This window comes from Pieris brassicae, chromosome 4 (genome assembly GCF_905147105.1).
Source record: "Pieris brassicae chromosome 4, ilPieBrab1.1, whole genome shotgun sequence".
Lineage (NCBI taxonomy): Eukaryota > Metazoa > Arthropoda > Insecta > Lepidoptera > Pieridae > Pieris > Pieris brassicae.
In genome coordinates, this window is record NC_059668.1 from 8,551,664 (window position 1) to 8,575,617 (window position 23,954).

A 23,954-nucleotide genomic window follows, 5' to 3' on the forward strand; every position below is an offset into this window, starting at 1 on the left:
CCAACATACTAATTCATATCTAGTTCGCATCGCATACGTAAGCTTCATCACACATTTACTGCAACTTGGTCGGTTAAAGAGATAAAACACTGGTCTAGAAACTTCGGCTTCTTCAACAATATATGGAAAACCTGAGCAGTGCTCAACCATACCAATCGTTTGGCGCGTATGAATACTTAAAAGCTTTTGTAAATAGTATTGTCTTTTGTTAACATAGCTTTTACACATTGCAAGAAAACATTTCGTGGTCACCGTGTCCACGCACACTGTAAAGCACGCGAAACGTCGGGAGAAATTTAAAATTATGTAAAATAATTATACATAGCTTCAATCCAGTAAAAAAGGGTTTTCTTTAAAAGCTTTTGTAAAGTTCGTGCCAAAGGCACTGGATACCTAGGTTGACGATCCAAACCATCCTTAAGAAATGGTAATTACGTAAAATGACGATGCGTTTAATAATCGATTAGGATTCGTTTGTATCGCTTCCGGACCCGCCGCCGTGAATCGAATGGACCATATCAATTCGGCTAATTAATCATTTAATACTTTTTATAGAGATTTCACGCGGAATCGGGCAGCTTATTCTTAATTAGCATTTGTTAATGCACGGTGAGTAAGCTCTTTTAAGAAGGATTTTATTACACTTTTTGTTCAATGACGTCAACGTATCTGAGATTTCGGTAAAGATTTATGAAATATTATTTGAGGGTTATAAAGAGCAAGGACGGAAGCTGGAGTGTCAGCTAACGTGGACTTGATAGATGGTGCTAAAGCCCAAAAAGCGTATCTGGTGATACCGATTGGGTGACGAGAAACTAGCAGGTCAAGATATCGCTGGAAATACGCTGTAAATAAGGACATAAGCTAGCTCTAAGGGCTTGAATCGCGTTAGCGCGCGATCGTGCAAATTCTCTAGTTTCGAGAAAGAGGCTAACTTTGGGTCGCTGCTCCAGTAATGTAAAGTCAAAGTCAAAAATCATTTATTCATATAGGTAACACAATGTACACTTATGAACGTCAATAAAAAAGAAATATACTTAGTAGTAGTAGTGAGTGAAAACATTGTTTATATTTGAGATATATTAAAAATGTTATACATATTTTGTCCCTTCAACAAACACTCTTACGGGATACAACTCGTGCTATTATTTTAAAATATCGATTAACGGATCAATTTATTCAAATAACTACAATATGGCGATAATATAATATGGCGTTCCCAGAATATATCACATCAGCCTGTTCAAACAGCTGACTGTGCTAGTTCTACAATATTCTATAATGTGTCTATGGTTTGCATAGATACTTAATTACCTTTTGATTGTGGAATAGTAGAATATAAATTTCGTGGTAACGTGGAGTTGTTTAACACTAGATTTATGTAGATGTCTCGAGTTCGAAAACCATGAATAAAAAACGACAAGATCTGTTCAATACAGACATAAATATTGCTAGCATAGTGACTAGTTACGTTTTAGGACTCATGAATAATTACTGTATTATTGTTTTGGGTATTAAAACAAACTTATCAGTTCTATATTGTTTATTTCATAAACAAATCGTAACAATATCATAACATTTGACTTTAAGTAAACTTCTAAAAATATATGCACGATATAAAACAATTAATATCTACAAGAATGTAATCTAATATCACAGATTAAATTTTACAAAGATAAAAATACAAATGTTACAGATTTAAATAAAATAAGTTTCAATAATAAATACATAAGAAAGAATAACATAAATCAGAAAAATAATATCATATGCACGTTTATTTTATTTCAAAATGTGAAATTAGCTTGAATTTTATACACCAATATATCTCTTACAATTTATCACAACCTAAAACGCTCATCGTAAAAGTCTTGCTCAAATATAAGATTAAAATCTAGATTAGTTTTACAAATTCTAAAGAATAAAAAAGAATAAAGTAATAAAAAACTGTAACTAGCCTATCACAGGCTTTTACAGTAATTACAGTTTTTTATTACTTTATACAAATAGTTACTTACGCCATAGAGAGCATTACAAAATTGTGATGTAATGATTATTTACGAAATTTCAATGAAATATATCTATATTATCTATATTAGAAAGTGTTGTGTATACGAAAATGATTTGAAACATTCGTGTTCACTTTAACAAGTGTATTGCATTCGATTTTTGAATTGCACACATTTAAATTCAGAACATTAACAGAAAAAAGCACCATTTTTTTTCAAGGCACAGAGAACACTTTGACAGAAACAGTCGCAATTATTATCCAAGTAATAAAATTGTCGCAAATACTACCTCGGGCAAAATTTGAAATGAGGGAAAAGAAAACAGTGTAGAGACAGGAACCTGCAACAAAACAAAGTTTAAATTCTCAACTACGACGGTCGCATTTAGAAAGAAATTTATAGTCTTGGAATTGAATAAACCCTAGTTCGGATTAACTTTTATTTTGTCCATTTTATTGTTCAGGGTATAAGTTCATCTGTTCCATGCTTTTGTAATATATATGTAAAATATAATTTTTACGCGTTGCAATTATTCGGTAGATGTAATAGAATTTTTCATGTATTTTTTCGTATGACAATATTAATCGTGTATACTGAATTAATTAATAATACGTTAATTACTTTCCTCTAGCGAGATTCTAACAATTAACCATTTTTTTTTAATTATAATTTAATTCGAAAAATTATTTCAAAGTGGGAGAGAAACTATCGATATAGACCTAGCTTGTTTATCAGAATACAGAATCTGGATATCGGTAAGTTGAGACCAAAACGCTTTCTTTTGAAAGAAGGGACAAATAGTGTGATGGAATTTCTGGTATCTGACATTAAAATATTTACTGAATTAAATACGTAAATTGACACAAATGTTTCATTAGTGATATGTGAATAATTATAAGCCTATCCAGCGAGCATAATTACGTTTTAAGTTGTAATAAGTACGCATTTAATTGCAATTAAGTGCGTTACTTTGAATTGTATTTGCTTGACTTGTGGTAGTTCTATATATATATTTCGATTGGAAATAACATAAAAATGTATATAAGTAACGAGCCTACGGAACAGCCATAAAGTACTGCAGCCCATGGACACGCGTAAGTCGATGCGTTTACGACGGCCTATAAATTTATTATTTGGGAACAATTTACTCACCTAGTTGGATCATATCTAGTGTCAAATCCAGGAACATTGACGACGTTCCATTCTTCTTTGATCTTCGAATAACTAAAAGAGACCTGGTCTCTGAAGGTCTCCGGTGGCAATAGCTTCATCTGTTCAAGGTGTGAATGAAACTCTGGTACAAGAGTTAGGTTTTTCTTCATCAGATGCTCTATTAGAAAAAAAAAATACGTCTTAACATTTTGTAGCCGCCATATAATCACTTACTGTACTATAACAGATAATTTAATAGACAACTCAGAGTACGTTATCATTGGTGTCTATTAATTAGGGAATACACAAAGGCGGTAATGGCAAGAGTTAATTAATAGAATTGCTTAGTCTTTTAATTAGATAAACATAGATAACACTTACCTATAATAAAGCCCACAGATACATCATCAGGCAATCTGATGCCTTCGCAGATGCTGATAAATCTTCCACCACTAAAACAAAGGAATTATAATAAAGAAATTAATTAAGTTCTATAATAATTATATTAAACTAGCTGCCTCCGTGTCGTTCCGTTTTATCATTCTACATTTCTTACCCTTGTTTGAATAAAAACGTACTAGATATTTTGACTTTCTAGAATATATTTTTTTTTATATAAAACCTTCTTCAGAGACGTACACAAAATGTACAACAATATTGTACCTTATAAAGTACACATTTTTAATCAATTCCTCATCTGATAGCAAATTCACTTTTACAAGTCTTAAGAATCATGTCCCGCATACGGTGCAAGCGTTCTTTATTATTTAAAATTTGAAGTGTAAATGTTGCCATTTCATACTATCATAAAGGTGACGTAAGCATTTAGTGTTACAATTATTTCACAGAAACTTAAACTTATCCTTCAGTCATATGGACAGATTACTTAGTTAGATAAATTAATATGATCCATAACGTATTTTTTTTGTCTTGAGGATACCTACATATTAATTTAAGTTTAAAAATAAAAAAAAAATGTTATTTTTTCTCACAAAACGTCAACTCACCTTGCTACAGGTAACATTTTCAGTGCTAAGCTTCGACTGATACAAAATCCAGCACCTCCAGTGGCAAACCAAAACGAGAACATTAGCTGTAACAAATAACACAGACTAAGAAAAAAACTAATTATCTGTGTGTCTGTATTATTCTTTTTACCACGTCTGTTAAAATTTGAACGTTGACATTCCCTTGTTAGTAATAGCGTAACCCCATATAGGGCTGATACATCTGCGTATATGTCGTTAATAATTTTATAAGTAGGTGTAAAGATCTATGCCTACCAATCTACTTGGGCATTTTTTTAAATACTTAGACGCAACTCTGGCAGCAAAAATCACTTGGAGGTGTTCCAATCAAGGTACAGAGTACCTACATAATCAGTATCATCGAATTTGGGCCACGGTTTCTAAATAGTTACCATTCTAATCTCAAAACTTTAACCATGAATATCTCCATAACCATGGGGCTCCGCAGGTTAGGGATGGCATAGGAGGGTAGCCCTCAACCCCCTCCCCTCACCCCCGAAAACCTCAAATATCGACGGTCCATATTGGAAAGTTTAACCCTACTTGGCACTAAATGGTGTTAGCTTCTAATATTAATTTAATTAAATTCTAAACATTTTTATGAAACATATTCTTAAGAATCTTTCTACAAGTGCGCATGTGTAATAGTTACTCATTTGACTCGTTCGGTTGTTTACGAGTTGTTACGAATTGACTCGATCATTTTCCCGAAGTGGGATGGTCGAGTCGGAGGAGGGAGTTGTGAATATAAAAGAGGTTGTGACACATGCGCACGGGCCTTTTCTTCGTACAAGTTTGAGGTTATACAGTTCACGTAAAATCAGTGAAGTAAATTATAGTGAATTAAGTCATCATTGAAGTGTTTAATTTCCTACCCTAAGAACTAAATCAACTACCGCTAACAATGGTTTAAGGGATAGAATAGACTGCACAGGTCTTTATCCGGAATGCTTAGACTGTATGTGTTTCAGATTCCGAAGACCTGGCCTGGTGTCCGAGTAGAGTTTGTAACAGGTTCTTTTATATATTTTGGTATAGACCGGGCCATAGTAACAAAATATTGGGTCATTTGTACCAGTAGAATGGTGATAGTGCTGGTACCGGCGGCCGGTCTGATTAATAATGAGTGGCAAACGATTTGTTCCACAAAAGTTCTAGTATTTTCCGATAGTCCTTAAAAAGATAAGAGGCAGTAGTTTTATGCCATACTTCTCCGGTCTGACAGCCCGCCATACCGTTGCAAATACTATTTGTACCAGCCCAAAATCTTTGTGGAACAAATCGTTTGACACTCGTAATTAATCCGACGAGTTCGACTAACGCCTACACGATTGGGTCGCCGGTACCAGCACTATGACTATCATTTTTCTTTTTTCATTGCGTAATAAGACCCCTGAAGAACCGCCATACTGGTCCAAATGACCCAATATTTTGTCACTATCGCGCGGTCGGTTTGTGGAACAAATCGTTTGATACTCGTAATTAATCCGACGCTTTTGACTAACGCCTACGTGATTGGGTCGCCGGTACCAGCGCTATGACTATCATTTTTCTTTATTTCATTGCGTAATAAGACCCCCTGAAGAACCGAATATTTTGTCACTATCGCCCGGTCTATTAGTAGTTTGAGTATACTGTAAATTATAATTATGCTTGTATAATTAATAATATATAACTGTACCTTATTAGTTGGCTTCTTAAATATCTTGACTGGTTCGTAAACAGATGTTCTACCCAGATACCAGTCCTCTTTGTGGTTATAAGTCTGGAGTACGCTGACAAGTCGTGGCACATTCACATAATTGTCGTCGTCGAAATGACAAAACCACCTAAAACAAAGGAATTACGATCATTAATTACTATCTGATTGTGTGAACTTTGTTCGCGAAGCTTCATCGCGTATAAAAATGGGTTTTTTAAGTGCGCAATTGTCAATTGCTCGTACGAAAAATATAATGCCGGTAACCCAAAAACCATCATCGTTCAACACGTAAGGTTGATAATTGCTAATCAATCAAAAACACATACAGGTTTAGGGTCTGTTTAACAATGTATGGATAAAGTACGTAGTAGTATGATGGACTTTATGTGACTAATAGCGCTATCTGGCGGTCGTGAAACGCAACAATAGTGTTTATCCTACCAATAAGTAATTAATAAATAGCTTATTTGGAACCTATATAGAACTTGTCCGTACATTGTAAAAGAGACACTTATTCTTTATTTGTCTGTCTAAATTATAGTGACGAAATCATGTCACTCAAGAATTATGTTCTGCTGGTAAAAGTTTCAACACGGAAACCATTAGCTATAATCAACACAGAGTTTTTAATTATTTACAATCGGGCTATTCAACATTTTGAAATCAGTAATTTTGAAAACAATTTCAAATGTGAGTTTAACTATTTATTGTTGGTCCACTACTTCGCCATAGAACCTGTCTCTTAAAGAGCAATAAGGCATACACATTTTTACATCGGCATCACATATAATTTTTAACTTAAAAAAAACTAAAGGAGGATCGAATCCTCGTGTTTTATGTGTATTTTCAAGCAATATATATATAAGGGTTTTCTAATCAGATAGAAAACTCTGGACATAATAAAATGTGGATGTCCAGATCGGAAGCACATCTTTTGTCTATCGAAATTGATACATTACACTTGTCACTGACTAATAACTGGACAAAAAGGATCTTTTTATTCCGTATATAAATAAATAAATTACCCTTTCATTCATTTATCTATGAACTATAAGATCAATTAATACAAATAAGAAAAATTGATAGAAATTTATTAAAGGATACACATCATTCCTTGAAGTAGTGCAATTAATGATACATTTAACACCCGTAATAAGTTGACCAATTTCACATTTAATAATGTTTAGTTTGCGTACGTATAATTAACATCCCAGCGACTCCATATTTTACAACACCACTTATTACCGCTTGTAAAAAGGCTATATTAAATTGCAAGTCGCAGTTTCCTTCGGGTTACGGGTGGTAGTAATTATTACTGTATAATTTACTGACATTACGATCGACGTTAATAACAGGAGCTTAGACTAAGTTGCGCGGTACGACATATACGTACAATGCGAAGCTGCATGGCTACCCTGTAACCTTAAGGACGAGTTTAATATTGTGTGCACAACGTAATTACAAGTCGAAAGAGCATGTTCTTACAAAAACGGGTGTCCATGGGCTACCCTTAATGGGCGTACCGTAGCCTGGTTTACAAAAAAAACGAAATGGATGAAAAATAACTAAATCAAGTTGGGTTTTGTCGTCATATAACATCATAATAATTGTATAAATGATGGCCAATTATTATAATAAACCTATATTTGACGCAACTGAAGCATGCATACTCGTTAAATTATGTAAATCCAATCGTGATTCCAATTTTAGATAATATTCAGTATTTGTATTAACGTCTCCGCGATTAAGACGATATTTTAAGAAGGCTTTGTCGTTAGAAATAGAATTTTTAGATATGACGTTTTGTTATTTTTATTTATTATTAAGTTTATAGAAAAGGTTAGTGGTGGAAACAAACATTACATAGGGCTTTTTGTCCACCAGGACTTCGAACCAATTTTCAACTTATTTATCAATGAAAATATGTTGCTTATATAATTTTGATTATGACAAGCATTTATAGGCAAACATGACATTCACGAAGAGATAATACAAATATTAAACAACACAATTGAAATTACAAAAACTAAACGAAAATCGTGCAATTTTAAAATGAAGTAATGGGGAGAAACTACGGATATTCAGACCTAGCTCGTTTATGAGAAGGCTCAATCTAGACATCTGAGCTTTGACCAAAGCGCGTTCTTCGGAAAGGAGGAACAAATGATATGATGCCTGGGGTTTAACAGAAGTATATCGGTGAAAGTATTGCTTTACACAATAGCCCTGTTTGTCGCGTAAGACACAATACACCTAGTATAACAGGAGAGCAGGTGTCCAGTGTTACATTCGCCTTATCATTAAAGTGTTACTCTGTATGTATCATCTTGTTTAATCCTATCTTATAACTCACCATTCTGAGTTCTTTGTAGTATAAGATTTCATAAAACCATGAAGAAATGTATTGTAAATAGTAAATTTTCTGTTCTGAATATTGAAACATAATTTTACAACCCTATTAGTAATGTATTACTGTCAACTCTAGAAACAATAATGATTTGGGGACGGCAAATGAGATTAATCACTCGAATAGTCGTCTAGAATTCTTTGTGATTCGTATATACGATTATACAGGTATTCATACATTTATTATTTTAAGATACTATTCGTAAAGATAGAGCTATCGAGAAGCTTGTATTTCGTATTGATAGGAATTAAAGTTTGGATCAATACGACAAAAAATTCTCAATGAATTAAGGACTTACGTTTGCTGCGTTTATCAGCTACAGAGGTTTAAATCTGTAAAAAAATAATTTGCTCGTCTGCCTTTGAGGTTGATAGTCATTACCAATTAGATAACGAAGAAAATATATAGTGCAGACATCTAGATCACTACATTATCACAGTGCTTGCTTTTTAAATTGATTTTTTTAATTATAAGAATATCTTTAAGAATTGATAACTTGAACAGTCACAGTCATTTGTCAGCCTTTTTGTTTTTTTTTAATTTTGACAAGTTTTCTAAACATCAACTATAAAGGCAAACACGAGCAAATGATATAGTGTACTTGTTTTTTTAACTTTTGTAATAGGGATTCAATTGACAACGCAGCGCTACCATGGTGGCAGACGTTGTCCTTAATATTCGTAATCATATAAATGTCGCTATTAAAAAAAGCAGCATCATGCTAATCCTGCCGACTTTTTTTATAATAGTAGCATCAGCATCATAATAGCATAGCAATGCTATTATGATGCTGATGCTGATGCGGTGCTCCGCATCATATAGTTATTTTGTTCGCCAGCTCCCTAGCCAGTAGTTTTAGTCTATGATCATTTATATTAAAATTAAATACTTCTGTGCGTCCAAAATTCTTTCACCATTAGCAAAAATCTTTACGCTACAACCTTTTAGGTTTTGGCCTTTTTTGGTGATCATTTGTTTTATCTATTAGGAAGGTAGGCGATAATCTGTTCGTAACACACACTGGCGACTTTTTGGGTATGGGGCATGCCGTTTTTCTCTTATGGTTCTGAACCTGGCCCCTGAGACGGGATTTCTCTCCTTATTTTCGTGCGGAAGATTCTTCAAAGAGTCTTTGGTCCAGTATGCGACGACGGTGTTTGGCGTATTTGATACAATGAAGAACTTTATAACATCCTAGTCGACGCCAACATCGTCCAATTCGTAAAGTGCAACAGGCTCAAGTGGCAGGGACATGTGCACTGAATAGCGAACGACAGAACCTCAAGGTCTGAACGCGGTGGCAAGAGAAAATCGAGGCTGCGTTGATGGTATAGAGTTGTGAAGGACCTCGAAATAATAGGGGTTCGCAATTGGAAGCGGGAAGCACTGCGAAGTTTACTTAAGGAGCCTAAGGGCCACAAGGGGCTATATAACCATTGATGTTGATCATGTACAAGCAATTGTTTGATGCTCATAGACATAGGACCTCAAGAAAGAGTCGTTCGGAGAAGCCACTAGGCCAACACTGCTTACGCTTCACCTTTCCCTTTTTTTTTAAGTGACGTGAAAATGCGCAGGCCAAGGATATCGAGCTTGACGCGGGGACTGTGGGGCTGGGTCTACACTCAAATCCCTCTGCTATTCATATCAATATTCATATCATCTGGTAGCAAGACCCCACCCACTAAAACCACCTTAGCCCTTCACACGCCGCTTTATTATAAAAAGCAGTTTCCAGAAAATGCTAATATGTCGATATCGAGGTGAATTACGAGTAGTATTCTCAGTTTTTACATTTTACCGTTCGTTCTCGTTAGCAATTAATATTTTTATTGGAATGTCCGTCTTATTAGATTTATGAATACCTTGACTAAATTAGGAAAAGTATGGTTTAGTTACACAAACAAGGAGCTGATGTTGTAACAGTTGGTATGATATGACAATTTTTTGGTGTCGTTTCTTTATAAATTCCATAGTTATACCAACTTATATGAACACATATTGCATGATTGAGATATGTTGTATGGCCTGTATATTCAGCAATAAATCTAGTTCTTATGCGAAATTTTTCATGTATGTAATACTTGAAAGAGGTGACTTAGCGGTTAAGTGTGACTTTCAACCTTAAGGTTGTGCATTCAAATTCAGGCTGTAGCAGAATGAATGTTTCTATGTGGCTTATATAGCGCTTGCATTATAACTTTTTAACGCATGTTGGTGTTATCTTCAAACATGACATATCCAGCCAAAAACGCGTCCTTTCCTGCTAATTTCAAAATAAGCAGCATTAGAAAAAAAACATTTTGTTTGGACAACATTAAAATTCGATACTTCATACTTTTCAGATACATAACTTTAAGTAAAATTAAAACATCTTGTGCACCTATTAAGACAGCTTTATGAAGAGGGCACAGCTTCGGTTCGCACAGATGATGTCCTATCAGGTGATTTCCATCCAAGTGCCGGAGTACGCCAGGGGTGCATAATATCGCCGCTCTTATTCAACGTGTACACCGAACTCATAATGCGCATCACCTTGGAAGACTGGACAGACGGTGTAACAATTGGTGGATACCGGATTGCGAACTTGCGTTACGCGGATGACACCACTCTGTTTGCATCCAGTTCGCAACACTTGGACGAGCCAGAATATACGAAGTTTGCAAGTAATGCACTGTATGCACGTAAACTGCAAGGTGACATAAATATCCAACTGGGAATGTCGGATGTATCCCCGGTACGCTTTTCCCGAATACCACTCATAAAGTAACATTAAATACATTTTACTACTTAAACTACACCTGAGGTTGGATTTGAATAGCTTATCTGGCAGCGTTTGCATACCGCAATAAAGTATTATTACCTTACTTCTTAGGTGCATATTACGATTGGAGTTTACATTTGCTAAACGAAAGTTCGTACAGACATTTATTTACTGACCAATTACATTATTCGTGGCAATAGTTTTCAAATATTTCTCTATCTTCTGGCCTACATTCTAGGAGCATGATAAATATATGACCATAGTCATATAACACACAAATAATATAAACGTACTATGTATCCAAAGGCTTAAGTACCTGGTTGTGATGCGCCGAAGGCTGATCATCTACTGCATATAAAATTAAGTGAAGAATCCACCAAACCTCTATCCAATATCAATAATTAAATATCAGAAAGCTTTAAAAACAATTTTTAAAGCTTTCAATAAACACTGTCGAAAATGGATCTTATGTTTGAGTTTCTCCAGTTAATATAGATGAAACTATAAACGTTAAGTGAATTTTTCATTGCAACATAATAAACGACTTTATTGAAAATAAATGAAACACTTTCTATGTCATTTATATTTTTTATGATATGCGTTTGTGTAGGAGCTGTTCAAATGCTGCATTCACTTGGGATAATTTTGCTCCGTTTTTAGATTCTAAACTCGCTATATATTTAATGCTAACTTACACGTAATGATCGCCTTCATTATTTCTAGCTACTATTTGTTCATTACTTGCAAATATCACTTCAAGTTAGATATATGTTGTCTGACTTTTTTGTAGGCATTAAAAGTTCAATCCAATCTCTAGAACTCAATCATATTATATCTTCAATCATTAAGGTAGTGTTCGTAAATGTTTCCGTTTGACCATTTCTTCTAAGACTTAATGTCAATAATGACAAATCCATCTACCACGAAAAAGTCCTTTTACTTTTAGGGTTATTATATTTTGTATGAGAATCACAATAATCGTGGTATAGGTAATTAACCAGTACAGTAGATCCAGAGATTTAACTCATACATTACCTTTTAATAATATTGGCATAGACAATACATTTGTTCGTCAGCGTCAAAATCTTAGATTTCCCCTAAATTTTTACAAATTTGTGAGCGATTTAATTATTTTCTATTGAAATTCCATGACAATAAAGGACCGAAGAGGTTCAACAGAAAGGTAAAGAATCATAAAACTGCTAATGGAAAAAATCTGTTTGACGCGTGTCAAAATGTGTCAAAAGAATTATGTCGTCGTGTGAACCACTTATCTGTTAATAAAATGATCATTGTGTTTATTGGTAATTTATTAAATGGATTTCTTTTGTCACGTATAATCATAATATACCTATGCTATATAATGTGGCATATTTTATGCCTGAAGAGATTAATATTTCCGTCGAAGTAATTAGGTATTTCATTTACGTTTTGTATGAAAAGTTCTGTCTGCTCTATTTGTAGAGGGCTGATAGATATGGCGACGTTCTAGAAAAGTGTTCTTTTGCTTTTATGAGTCATTAAACCTGCACAACTTATTTGATACAAAATTTTTGAACGTGGATGTTTTTAGATGTAGTCTTTACTACGACCCGTAGAAATGACAACTTTGTTTTCGATATTCTAATTTCAAATTCGAAACATTAGAATTCGAAATTTAAATGAGTGTTTCGTACTAGTTGCTAAAAATAAAGTTAGTTAGTTATTAAGGTTATTAGTTAGTTAATTAAAGTTATTAGTTCGTTTTTTTGTTAGTTAATTATGCACTTCTTGTACTTTACCCTCTGAAGGTGTTTCTTTTTTTATTGTACTATATTAGAGTTGCCTGGAAGAAATCGCTTGTTAGCTTAAAAACTTATATAACCTACTTAATTTTTTTTATTTGTATATTATGGTAACAAAGTATAAATAAATAAAACGAAGTTATAGAATTTTGAACGTGAAGTTAGTCATCGGCTATAGCTAGTCCGAATGCTAAAGATATTATATTTACAAAAGGGGATCTATTTACAAATCCAAATAATTAGTTGACATAAAGTTGACGATGCCACTACGCAAACAGTTCTGTGGGAAGAATAACAAGAGTCTAACAAAAACATAGGTCGGTGCTATGCAAACGCGTGAAAATAGTTGTGCGCCCAAAATAATATTGGATTTGCTCTCAAAAACCCATTAACTATCTATTTGAATTTAGAGTGGACCTCCACAGTGACGTTGGCTGGACGTTGACGATGACTTGAGCACACAGGTACCATTTAATGCGTCGTTAAACATATTAGTATAACTCAATTTAGTTAATGGCTTTGTGCGCTACCGTTAGGCATTTTGCGGTACAAAGCAGGTCTTTAATATTACATAATCGATATTATTTCATAGATAGTCTTTTTGTATATATATTTAAATTTGCAACTTACTGAAAAAGTGCGTGCTTAGAAAATGTTTAGTGATATTTTTATTGTTATATTTATATATTTTTGAAATTAAACTTCTTTATCGGCGTTGGAAAAAAAATTACCGTCAAGTATTTCGGTCACGCGCCATCTTTTTCTTGTCCCTACCACGGTTGATTCGAAGAGATTCGAACCCGTAATAACAAAAATGTATAATAACGATAACAATGATAGTAATAATTATATTACAATTAATGATGTTCTGTTAGGATATTAGTAGTAATAAGGTAAAATGAAATAATTGTATTATTTGTATTCTATGATAATAAAGCCTTTTGTTAAACTTTATCTAATTTAACTATATTTAACCATTTTTCGAAAAATAAGGTAATAAAGAAGTTTCACTTCTTACGTGTGTAGTATACGCACATATTTATCTTAATATATTTGTGTCTAAATTAGATATAAGAGAGAATAAGAATGAAAACTTGCAAAAAGTTATAGTTGTAGACTGAATTCGTCTCTTTCTATCAAATTGTATAAACACTGTGTTGGAACGAGAAAAATTAGGAGTTTAGTTGATATATAACGTGAAATGTCACTTATTAAATAATAAAATTATCTTCAAACGATAATATATATTTAATTCATAGATTCTCGATGAAATAAAGAAGATCCTTAATAAACAGTCCTTAAACCAAATCATATTGTGCAGGTAATTTTTGTACATAGTATTAACAACCAAATCTACTTTGAATATACATTTACTGTTTACTGAACTGGCAAAAATCTCCCCACTATTGCCTTTAATTGGCAAGTATTTTGATTCACAAGGCTTACTCCACGTGTAGTCAGAACAACACGCAAACAGGAACCACCGCGATATTCCCATAAATATATATTTAAGTACAATATTTCCGAACCATGGTCCCCCATTGAGTCTTATGGTTGGCCCCATTAACTAAAAAAAAGTTGATATATACAAAAAATGCTTTATATTTTATACACACGAATCGTAGTTGACTATGGAAGAAAATATTAACATTGATATTATCATTAGGTACAAACAAAACCGCTCATTATTTATACAGTGAGGCTTCTCAAAACAGAAGTTAAGAGCGTCTTGTTTTTACTTGAAATAAAAAAGCGTAGCTCGAGTGTTTGTTAAGAAAATATTTTCACTTTAAAGTGTGTTTTTAAATGAATTATAGCTTAAAACGAGGTTTCAATTTATATTCTATACACCAGTGAGTTTGTCTATAGTTATTTTATTTCTGAATACATTATAAAACGCGTCGAAATGTAAAACAGTTTTGACACTTCCCAAATATGATTAATTTTTGTTTTTACAATTCGGTGAACGTGTAAAGTGAATAAAATATGAAATTATATTTCCAACCTGACTAATTCGAATCGACAACTGATAATAAAGCCTTTATACCTAATGTTCAAATTACAATTTAGTACGTCTACTTACCGATAGATGTCGCGATGGATTAAAGGTAATTTACTTAAACACGATTGAAAAGTACGTTTATTAATGTCTATAATTGTTGAAGTGAAACTTCGTTGTCGGCGTTTGATCGGCATTCACCGGCATAAAGAAGATTCACTTCTTACGTGTATACACTAGTACACGTACACTTAATTCTTTTCTATGTCAATAATCTGTACCAAGACAATAAAAATAGCAGTGTAATATATTTGAGTGCAAGACTAAATCGATTAAACACTTATTATAGTAGATTAAAAAAAGTTATTTATGCAAATAAACGATTATCTCTTTTGCTTTGTATAAGTAGTTATAAACACAAATGATAAAGAATGATTTATGCCGTGTGTAAAACAAAATATTACATTTTAATAGCCGTGTACAGTATAATTACACTTGTGATTAATTGCATCCGCTTTGCAAGCAATAGTCTGATTGAGTTTTAATTGCTTCCATTTTGGTGTTTTAATTGAAAGCTTTGACTTATACATTATTCATATTATTACAAGAACTCAAAAATGCTGTATAACTCATTATGGTTTTATATAAAAAAAATTGTAATAGAGGTCGCAAAAACAAATAGCCAAAATTCACATAATTTACGCGGGCGGAAGCAAGTTACAAGAACTTGCTTGTAAACAAGTTAGTTTCAAAGGCCATTTGATAGGTCTAATTATTTTGTAGGGAAATTAGTTTTACTCTAGACACAGACAAGCGGTAGACCACTATGCTAATTTTGCACAAGGCTAATTTTTGTTAATTCGTTTACAATCGTACCTGTATGAAATATTTTTAATTTAAGATCCGCTAAGGGCCCATGACCTTCCGTCACTCATACAAACCTAGTTACAAAAATAAAGCAAATACAACCCGATGTTCGATATACTCTGCGATAATCGAATAATGTAACCATTGGCTTTAACAAAATTATCGTTTTACGATTAAATGGTACTTACTTTTTACCGCTCTCCAGAAAACGGTCATATTCCACGGACATTTTGCAGCATAGGTGTTTTCGCTGATGTGACGCCGAGCAATTGGTGTTTACCATGTGGCCGTCTGCAATAATACCAAGCAATTATGACCATTATTCGCAAGCCGTAACACCGAGTTTGCTGTGAGGCTACGGGTGTTTGTGCAAAATTTGATTTAAGAATTTTCCAACCAGTACAACGTTCGTACGAAATATCATCGAAACTTTTCGTTTGAAATTTCTTGGTGCTCTAACTGGAGATAGTTTGTGGATTAATTCTTGAAAACTGCAATAATTTTAACTTTTTTCAAACATCGATTTTACTTACTTGTTTGGTTTTGGTGTTGGCGATTGTCTGTGTCCGTGAAAAACCATATCTGTAAAAGAGAAACAGCTAGTAAGATGAATATAATTTGGCTATTCTGACACAACGACTGTTTTCAATCAAAGGCATTTAGGTATACCATAGAGGCCTAAAAGAGAATTGTTAGCTGTCTTTATTTGAACCAAATTCCATTTTAAATCAACTCAACTCATTCAATGAGAAACTCATTAGAAGTAACAATGAGTTATTAAACTATATCCAGGTATTTAAACATCATGTATATCCAGACTGCCTAAGTGTATCAAAGCTTGAGCTTTTTGTAGGTGAATTTAAAACTTAACGTTTAAATAATAATATAGGCAATGGATGATTCCGAATACTTCGACTTACATCGTCGTATTGACGTTTAGGAATGCTTTTGTTTGAGTGTGGTATTCAAACCACATCAAATATTATATAATTTTCTACAGTATATATATACACGATTAGTTATGACGCTGGCGCATCGACCCAAAGAGAGCTATGGACTCAGAAACAAGACAATTAGGTGATCATACAATTTGCAAAACGCAGACACAAATTTAAAACTTAACTGAGAGTTCGTTTTGAATTTCCTGACATTTGATTGTGTTATGATAGTGTAGAAGTTAGACATATATTTTTTCTATCAACTGATATGTCATATGGCGACGTATCTTCTGCTTTGACAAAGAGTTAAAGATTATAGTACAACATTCGGTTTTCTATCTAAAATATATACATAGTAATAATATGATTTGTTTTAATACCGGTACGGTATTGTATAACCAAAAAGATTGTATTGTTCGATAATTCAAAAAAATATAATCCTAATAACGTATGGACATTACATTGAATAGCCACTGTTAATCTCGATAGTATGAATAATAAAATTCATTATAGTATTAATTATAGTGGTTCAACATTTATGTTTAAAGTATTTCAACAGTCGTCTGAAAAAAATTAAATTTTGAATAGTAATACAAAAATAACAATGAAACTACATTACAATAAAATTAATGTACCAAGTTCATTGATAAGAAAACAATCGTGTTTATATAGAATTAACAGCGGTTAAATGGAATAACATTGCCATTACATTAGCATTTGGGGCGGAAAGCCGTGCCTAGATGACGGAATTGTGATACACAGAACATTGTGAAATTTAGTCCTAATAAATTTAATCTATAGAAAATTTATTTGTTTCTTTTTAATTTTATATTATTTGCTTTCTGTAGTATGGGAATATGTCTTTGATGGCCCATGTCTATCAACACTGCCAAGAATTAAACCTAGGACCTCTGGATTATATTATAGTATTATATGGAATAGGAGATCTTTTAGATTTCCGTATGATACTAATAGAAAAAATAATAAAATTATTTATCTATATTGACCAAATATTTGGCTACATCCATTTTCTATCCAATATTCGTCTTCAAAAATACCTAAAGCGGATTTTAAAAATATTATATGTTTTACCACACACAACAGCAAAAGTGCTTTGCTATTGCAAATATCGGCCACGCCCGGTTACCTCATAGATCACACTTCAACCGAGCTGATAAATCACAAACGGGTCAATTTCGTCACGGAAACGTGAGCCCTTTACCAGGTTGGACCTCTCTAGAAGCAAAGTAAGCTCTAATTAATTTCGTGAATTACTTTCGGCATGTTGAAGTCATTTAAATTGCTTTGATCACAGAGAATTACTATTTTTACACAGCTGCGGCTGCCTTAAAGCTTTAATCAAGTATGAATTATTAAACTTTACAGGCTGACACGCTAGGGTAATCTAAAAATACTTTTTTCAGGTGCTAAAAATTTTCAGTAGACGTTAAATAAACCTTTCAGTTCGCGTTCCGTTAATTGATAAGTTTCATTTTCACCCGCGCCGAGACAATATTGGCAGTTAAAACAAATTATTGAAATATTAATACTTCCGATGTGTATATTTTACATAGAGAGCCCATTGTTGGGCTATTGTGATGTAAAGATATACCAGTATAAGATATATGTATATAACCAGAACAATAATGTATGAATTATTACATATTAAACAACTCTTTGTCCAAACAGAATTAAGAATCTTCATCACGTGATAGAAATATAAATTTCTAACGTCTACACTGTCATAACATAATTAAATGTATTTTTAAAATAAGTTATTTAGTATATATTTCAAATAAGAACGTGATTAGGATAGAGATTTTGAGAAACGAAAATAATGGAAAAAGCTGCTCTATATAGTGTAACTAATAAAAATGTATGTCAACGACAATTTATAGAATTCTATCACGAACTAGTTTCGCATTAGCACGAGTTAAGCTTTCTTGAAATGTTGATCATGCAAGAGCGATAAGCTGTTAACTAAACAAAAGCTCCGGTTACGAAAGTTTGTGTCAATAAATGCGTTCTTAGAACCTCACCTTAAAAATTCAAATGGTCGTGATAAGCTTCAGGAAATGCGATATGCGGAAACAAGATCTGTCAACGTACCGTAATTTATGGCGTGAGTTTAGATATTCTGTGGGCGACGAGAGTAGTTTGTTTTTAGGAAATTTATGCCCAAGATTAGCAGGTTTGTGGGCAAGTTGTGTTATGTTTTATAGGTGAATAAAGATTAGGAGGAAAGATTAATTAAAATTCTGTAACCCACAGCTAATTAGTATAAGTGATATAACCAAAGATTGTGGTATAATTTTGTTAGACTATGTAAAAACCATAATATGCATAATATGTATACATAGTTTTTGATCTTTAACAGATAAAACTAATTTAAATATATTTTGTGGAAACGTTGAATAACTAAAATAACTCATAAATCAAAGATTCGAGAGGTTGCCACAAAAAGGGCGAAAGCGGGGCAAAAATCCGGTCACGTGTCGAGCGCGCGCTATGCCACGCGCTGCGCTGGCGCACAATGGAAGCTATGTTGCTCCTTCAAGGATTAACGGTCGATTATGCACGCTCCAGATTCAGGAAATGGGTGAAGCACGACTTTGGTTTCCCTATATCGAATAGGGACCAGTAATGCTTAAATAGAAAGTGTAGTAGTTAAATATAGAGGCAGATTTTAAATACAGTTGGAAATAATTCAGATTTTTGTCTTGAAGCGAATTGCTTACACTATTTCGACTAATGTTTTCCCTTTACATGTAAATAACTAATTCAGTTAACAAATAAAAACAAATTACAAAAACATTAACGAATAAAACTTAAAAGTATAAATATTTGTAATTGATTAGATTATAACGGTTTGGTTATTCTGATTTATCGTTCCAATTACAAATATTTAATAAGCTTACAAAACTACCTAATAAATAACGCCCGTTACACGAAGAATATGGAGGTAGCTAGCAACCAAATTTGTAATTCAACCAGCGGTCGATAATAAAATAAAACAGTGAGAGTTTAAGTTCATATTCACGTGAGAGTTATTTTATTAAGAAAACGAAATACGATTAAACAAGCCTCCCACTGGGAGACGAATGTATGCAGCGAACATTTTTCCGTAATAACGTTGTTTCTGTCACAGTCGTACATGTCTCGCGTGAATAATGGGTTCATCTTCATATTAAGTCCATGGAACTTGTTTGTTGGGTTCACGAGCCGGGAAATCCGAGAGAATCTGCCGCACACGATTCCTTTTGCAGGAATTAAATTGCTTTAAATTAGACGTCTCGAGAAATTGCTCTTCCTGTATACGTACAGTAGTAGCGATACAGATGTTCTTAAATACATTGTTGCCATGTGCGGATAATGTAATTAAATATACAAATAGTATAAAGTCACGGCCAATGTCCCTGAGTTCTAGACTCAAGTCTAATAAATTTAAAAGCTTTTTTTTCTAGGGGGCTAAATTGATGTTACGTGAAACCGCCACCCATGGTTACTCAATGCTAGCGGGCTCGCGACTTGTATACTAGAAATGAGAAGCTACTCAAAAGTAAGCTAGGTATTAAATCTGTACTAAGACCATAAAAAATTAAAAAGAACCATATCTAGTTGTATTTTAAAGCCACTAAGATTTTATTACCCATACTCAAATGCTTATGTAAATCACAAAGTGATCTAAACAGTAACGTGAATGGGCAGTTTTAGAAATAAATGCTAATCGAGAAATCAAGTTTTAAAGTAATTTTGGCAGATGATACGAGATATTCGAGAACTTTAGAACAGGTTTATCAATCCTCGGCAGATGGACACGATAAATTGTATAAAATTAAGATGTTTTGCGAAAACCGTTGAGATTCTTATTTTGTCATTTTTACAAATGTCAAACATAACCGCCATATTAGCTTGGATTGAATTTAACATTGGTTTGAGATTAAACATTCTCAGATCATAAGTTGTGAATTTAATGTTTAATCATCAATAATCATATTTATGCTTTTTTTTAATTTTAAAATGATTAATAATTGTTCTATAGTTACTTTAGTAATAACATTATAATAGAATATTCAAAGGTACTTACAAGATTTTAAGATAAATAAAAACAAACTTTACTCTTTGATAACAAACAAAATCTTTCTAAAACAAATATCTAATTAGCACTAATGATATACAAACAATAACAAATCACCTGATTTCTATGTCGAATAATTTGTAACTTTTCTTATTTGGATATGAATAAATTACAATAAATGAAATTCTATTTTGAACTTACCTGTTGTTTAGCTAACTGGAACCACGTCTTAAGAATAATTGGCAGTCTTGTATACTGATAATGTTTTGTTGTCTTTACACTAATAAATACATCACTTAAAGTAATATTATTATCCAGTTCACTATCATACAACGTGGTCTTTGTAACAGGTTCAATAGATAGGACAGCGACTTGCACAGATGCTCGATTGTCTTGAAAATTAAAGTTCACTCCGCTTTGATAAACAAGCAAACTGCTGTAACCCAAAACAATGAGCACAGCCGCAGCCTTAATCAGCCTGCGTCCACCCATGCCAGAGCCGGCAGGCGCCACGCCGATGTCTTCCAGAATGTCTTAGTTCCTCAATCATCTGCACTACATAATCAAAACATTGTTGCTAACGACAACACAACTTATAACCGCCCGTTCTTATCAAAGAACGGTTACAAACTAAATAAAAATGTAGCACGGACAGCGAATACGCCCGCGCTTTGCTGCCCCACCATGTGTTGAACAAAACACGCACGATTATTGTATCTCGCTCGCTCTAGTACAGCCTACCTGCGCGTGCGCCTGTGCAACGCCGGCAGCGCCACTCGTGTCAATGGCTCAAGTAATTGTTGCTTTCATCGATGGCTGCATCTTTTTACAATTTTATGCATGTCGTAAACCCACTGTTGTGGAAACATAATTCTTGACTTGACTTGACTTTCGAAGCTTTTAACGACTACGTATTATCTTACGCAATTAAGGTTAGTATCGACGCGTTTTCCTTCGAATTATGGTTACTTTTACTTGAATTATTGATTTGTTATTCACCTAGATTCATTAAGAGCGCCTGACTTGGTTACGATTTTATAAAGTTGCTATGACAAATACCCTGACTAATATTATTCTAAAACGTATAACTAAATACGTACGTACGTAATATTTAACCTAAAATAATAACAGCCTAAATAAGAAGAATAAATAATAATTTATATAGTATCTGATAATACTACATAAATTAATATTTAATAATTATATTTTTTATAATATACTTTTATTCAAAACAATTAAAATAAGAATTTTAAATGAATATTATTTTCTCAATAATATATCTTTTATAGAATTTAAAGTTTTATTGATATTTATATTGGACAAGGCTAACGGTAGGATGTACGATTTAACTGGTCAATTGACAAGAGTGTCCGTGGGTGGTAAATTGTAATGGAATTAAAGCTAGTCATTCCGGCATTAAATTCAAATCAGTATAATAGCGGATAATTGTCGTTAAATTGGCTTTGAGTAATTATGAAACCCACAATTTCAATAACGATTTGAATTTGCATTATCACCAAAGATTTCAGACAATCTTTGCAATGCTTCTTGAAAAATCTAAACAAGCTTACCTACCAACGAATCATTCATTTTACTCCAGCGCAGTTATAACATTCGCATATTACAGCAGGGTTTTATGATTATGTTTTAGAGATATATTTAGAGAAAGAACGTAAAATTCCTGTAAGCCAGACAACGCACTCGCGAGCCCTCAGGCATTGAGAGTATTCACGGGCGGCAGTATCACTTAACATCAGGTGAGCTCTCTGCTCGTTTGCCCTCTGTTCTAATAAAAATATATATTGTTTTTCTTTAAGAAAAGCTCAGTCAACCATGTTGAAATGTCAAAGTTGCAATACAAGTTTTTCATTGAGATTGGGGACATTACGAAAACCAAGTGAATGTTTTATTTTAATTACATCGCTTTATTAACTGCATCCCATTAATTTCAACTACCAAATATAAACAAAATGGTGTCAAATTAAAATTAATAGTCTTAAGTAGTCCGCCCACACCGTTTTTTCTGGTAAATCAAGTTTCGATCGCGTAGGTATGATTTCAAATTCTAGTTTTTTTTAACTTAGAGTCAAACATTACATTTATTAATGGGTTATGTTATATAATTGAATCGGACAAAATCAAATTTAGGTTTATTGATATTTTATCTATTTTCAAAGTTCAGACAATGCGTTATATTTTTCTGTAACAGTTTTTACGTAGAACCATGACCAAACAATACATTTACGAATTTCATAATACCTTTCTACATGGATATTTCGCTTATTGGCAGGAAGGTCGTTCGATAACGCAACTATACCGGGCGTCCCAAGACTATGGGGACATCAAGGGCAAGTAACTAAAGAGAAGACTTTATTTTATTCTGTGAAATACTCAAATGTTAAATAACAACATTTTTTAATGCCAATCGAAAGAATGTAAACAATAATAATTCTTCTTCGGTAACAAAGTATTTCGAAAGAAAGTAACAACATGAAATTAATCATTTTAAACAAATAAAATCATGCATTAAACTGCTAAAGTCAATCAAGTCGCATTTGAGCCGGTTCGATTCCCAGACGAAACAAGTTATTTTTAGAAAATCTTTGAAAGTACAGTATAGTTTACTTTTCAGTATAAAATAAAGTCTTCTTTCAGCAAAGTACGATATTTAAGGTACTTTCCCTTGATGACTAATTATATGTATAGATCACAACGAACTCATTTATTTTACGGTCGGTCCACCGGTAGGCATTGTTTAAACCGAACTCATCAATTTAAACTTGTAAAAGCAGGTGAAGGTAAAATATAAATACATACGTGTCTGCATATTGGCTTTTATTGCATTACGAAATCGCTGAACTTTTAATTACTATATCGCGTTGTAAATTGATTTGATATTCCAATAACACAATTTGTTATTTTAAGCAATGACGTTAAAACCATAATAAAATCTCAAATCTACACCCGAACTTCAATCATACTATATAAAATATTAATTACAATTGGTAAGATTTGTAAAATAACATTGCTTAATAATGAAATGCAAAAAGTTTACAAACGGGTAATAGGCTCGCATGATGTTAAGTGACATTGACACTCCCACTGCAAGAAAGCCTTTCAAGAATTGTTACGCTCTTTTCTTGAAGGACCCTAAGTCGATTTGGTTCGGAAACACTTCAGTGAGCAACTTGTTCTAGGTACCAATGACATGCCAATTGACAGAACTATA

At 33.1% G+C, this 23,954-nt stretch overlaps 1 protein-coding gene across 1 annotated transcript; it reads right to left on the reverse strand.

Annotated features, from left to right (window-relative positions):
* Positions 1-1,586: 1,586 nt before the first annotated feature.
* On the reverse strand, positions 1,587-21,366 carry LOC123708887 (fringe glycosyltransferase). Its single transcript, XM_045659885.1, has 8 exons — positions 20,927-21,366; positions 16,243-16,291; positions 15,898-16,000; positions 5,868-6,015; positions 4,166-4,251; positions 3,540-3,610; positions 3,159-3,336; positions 1,587-2,346 (listed from the first exon to the last, which is right to left on the reverse strand). Exons 1-8 carry the CDS (start codon positions 21,215-21,217, stop codon positions 2,292-2,294), a joined length of 981 nt encoding a protein of 326 aa, XP_045515841.1. The 5' UTR covers positions 21,218-21,366; the 3' UTR covers positions 1,587-2,291.
* Between the last annotated feature and the right edge of the window lie 2,588 nt (positions 21,367-23,954).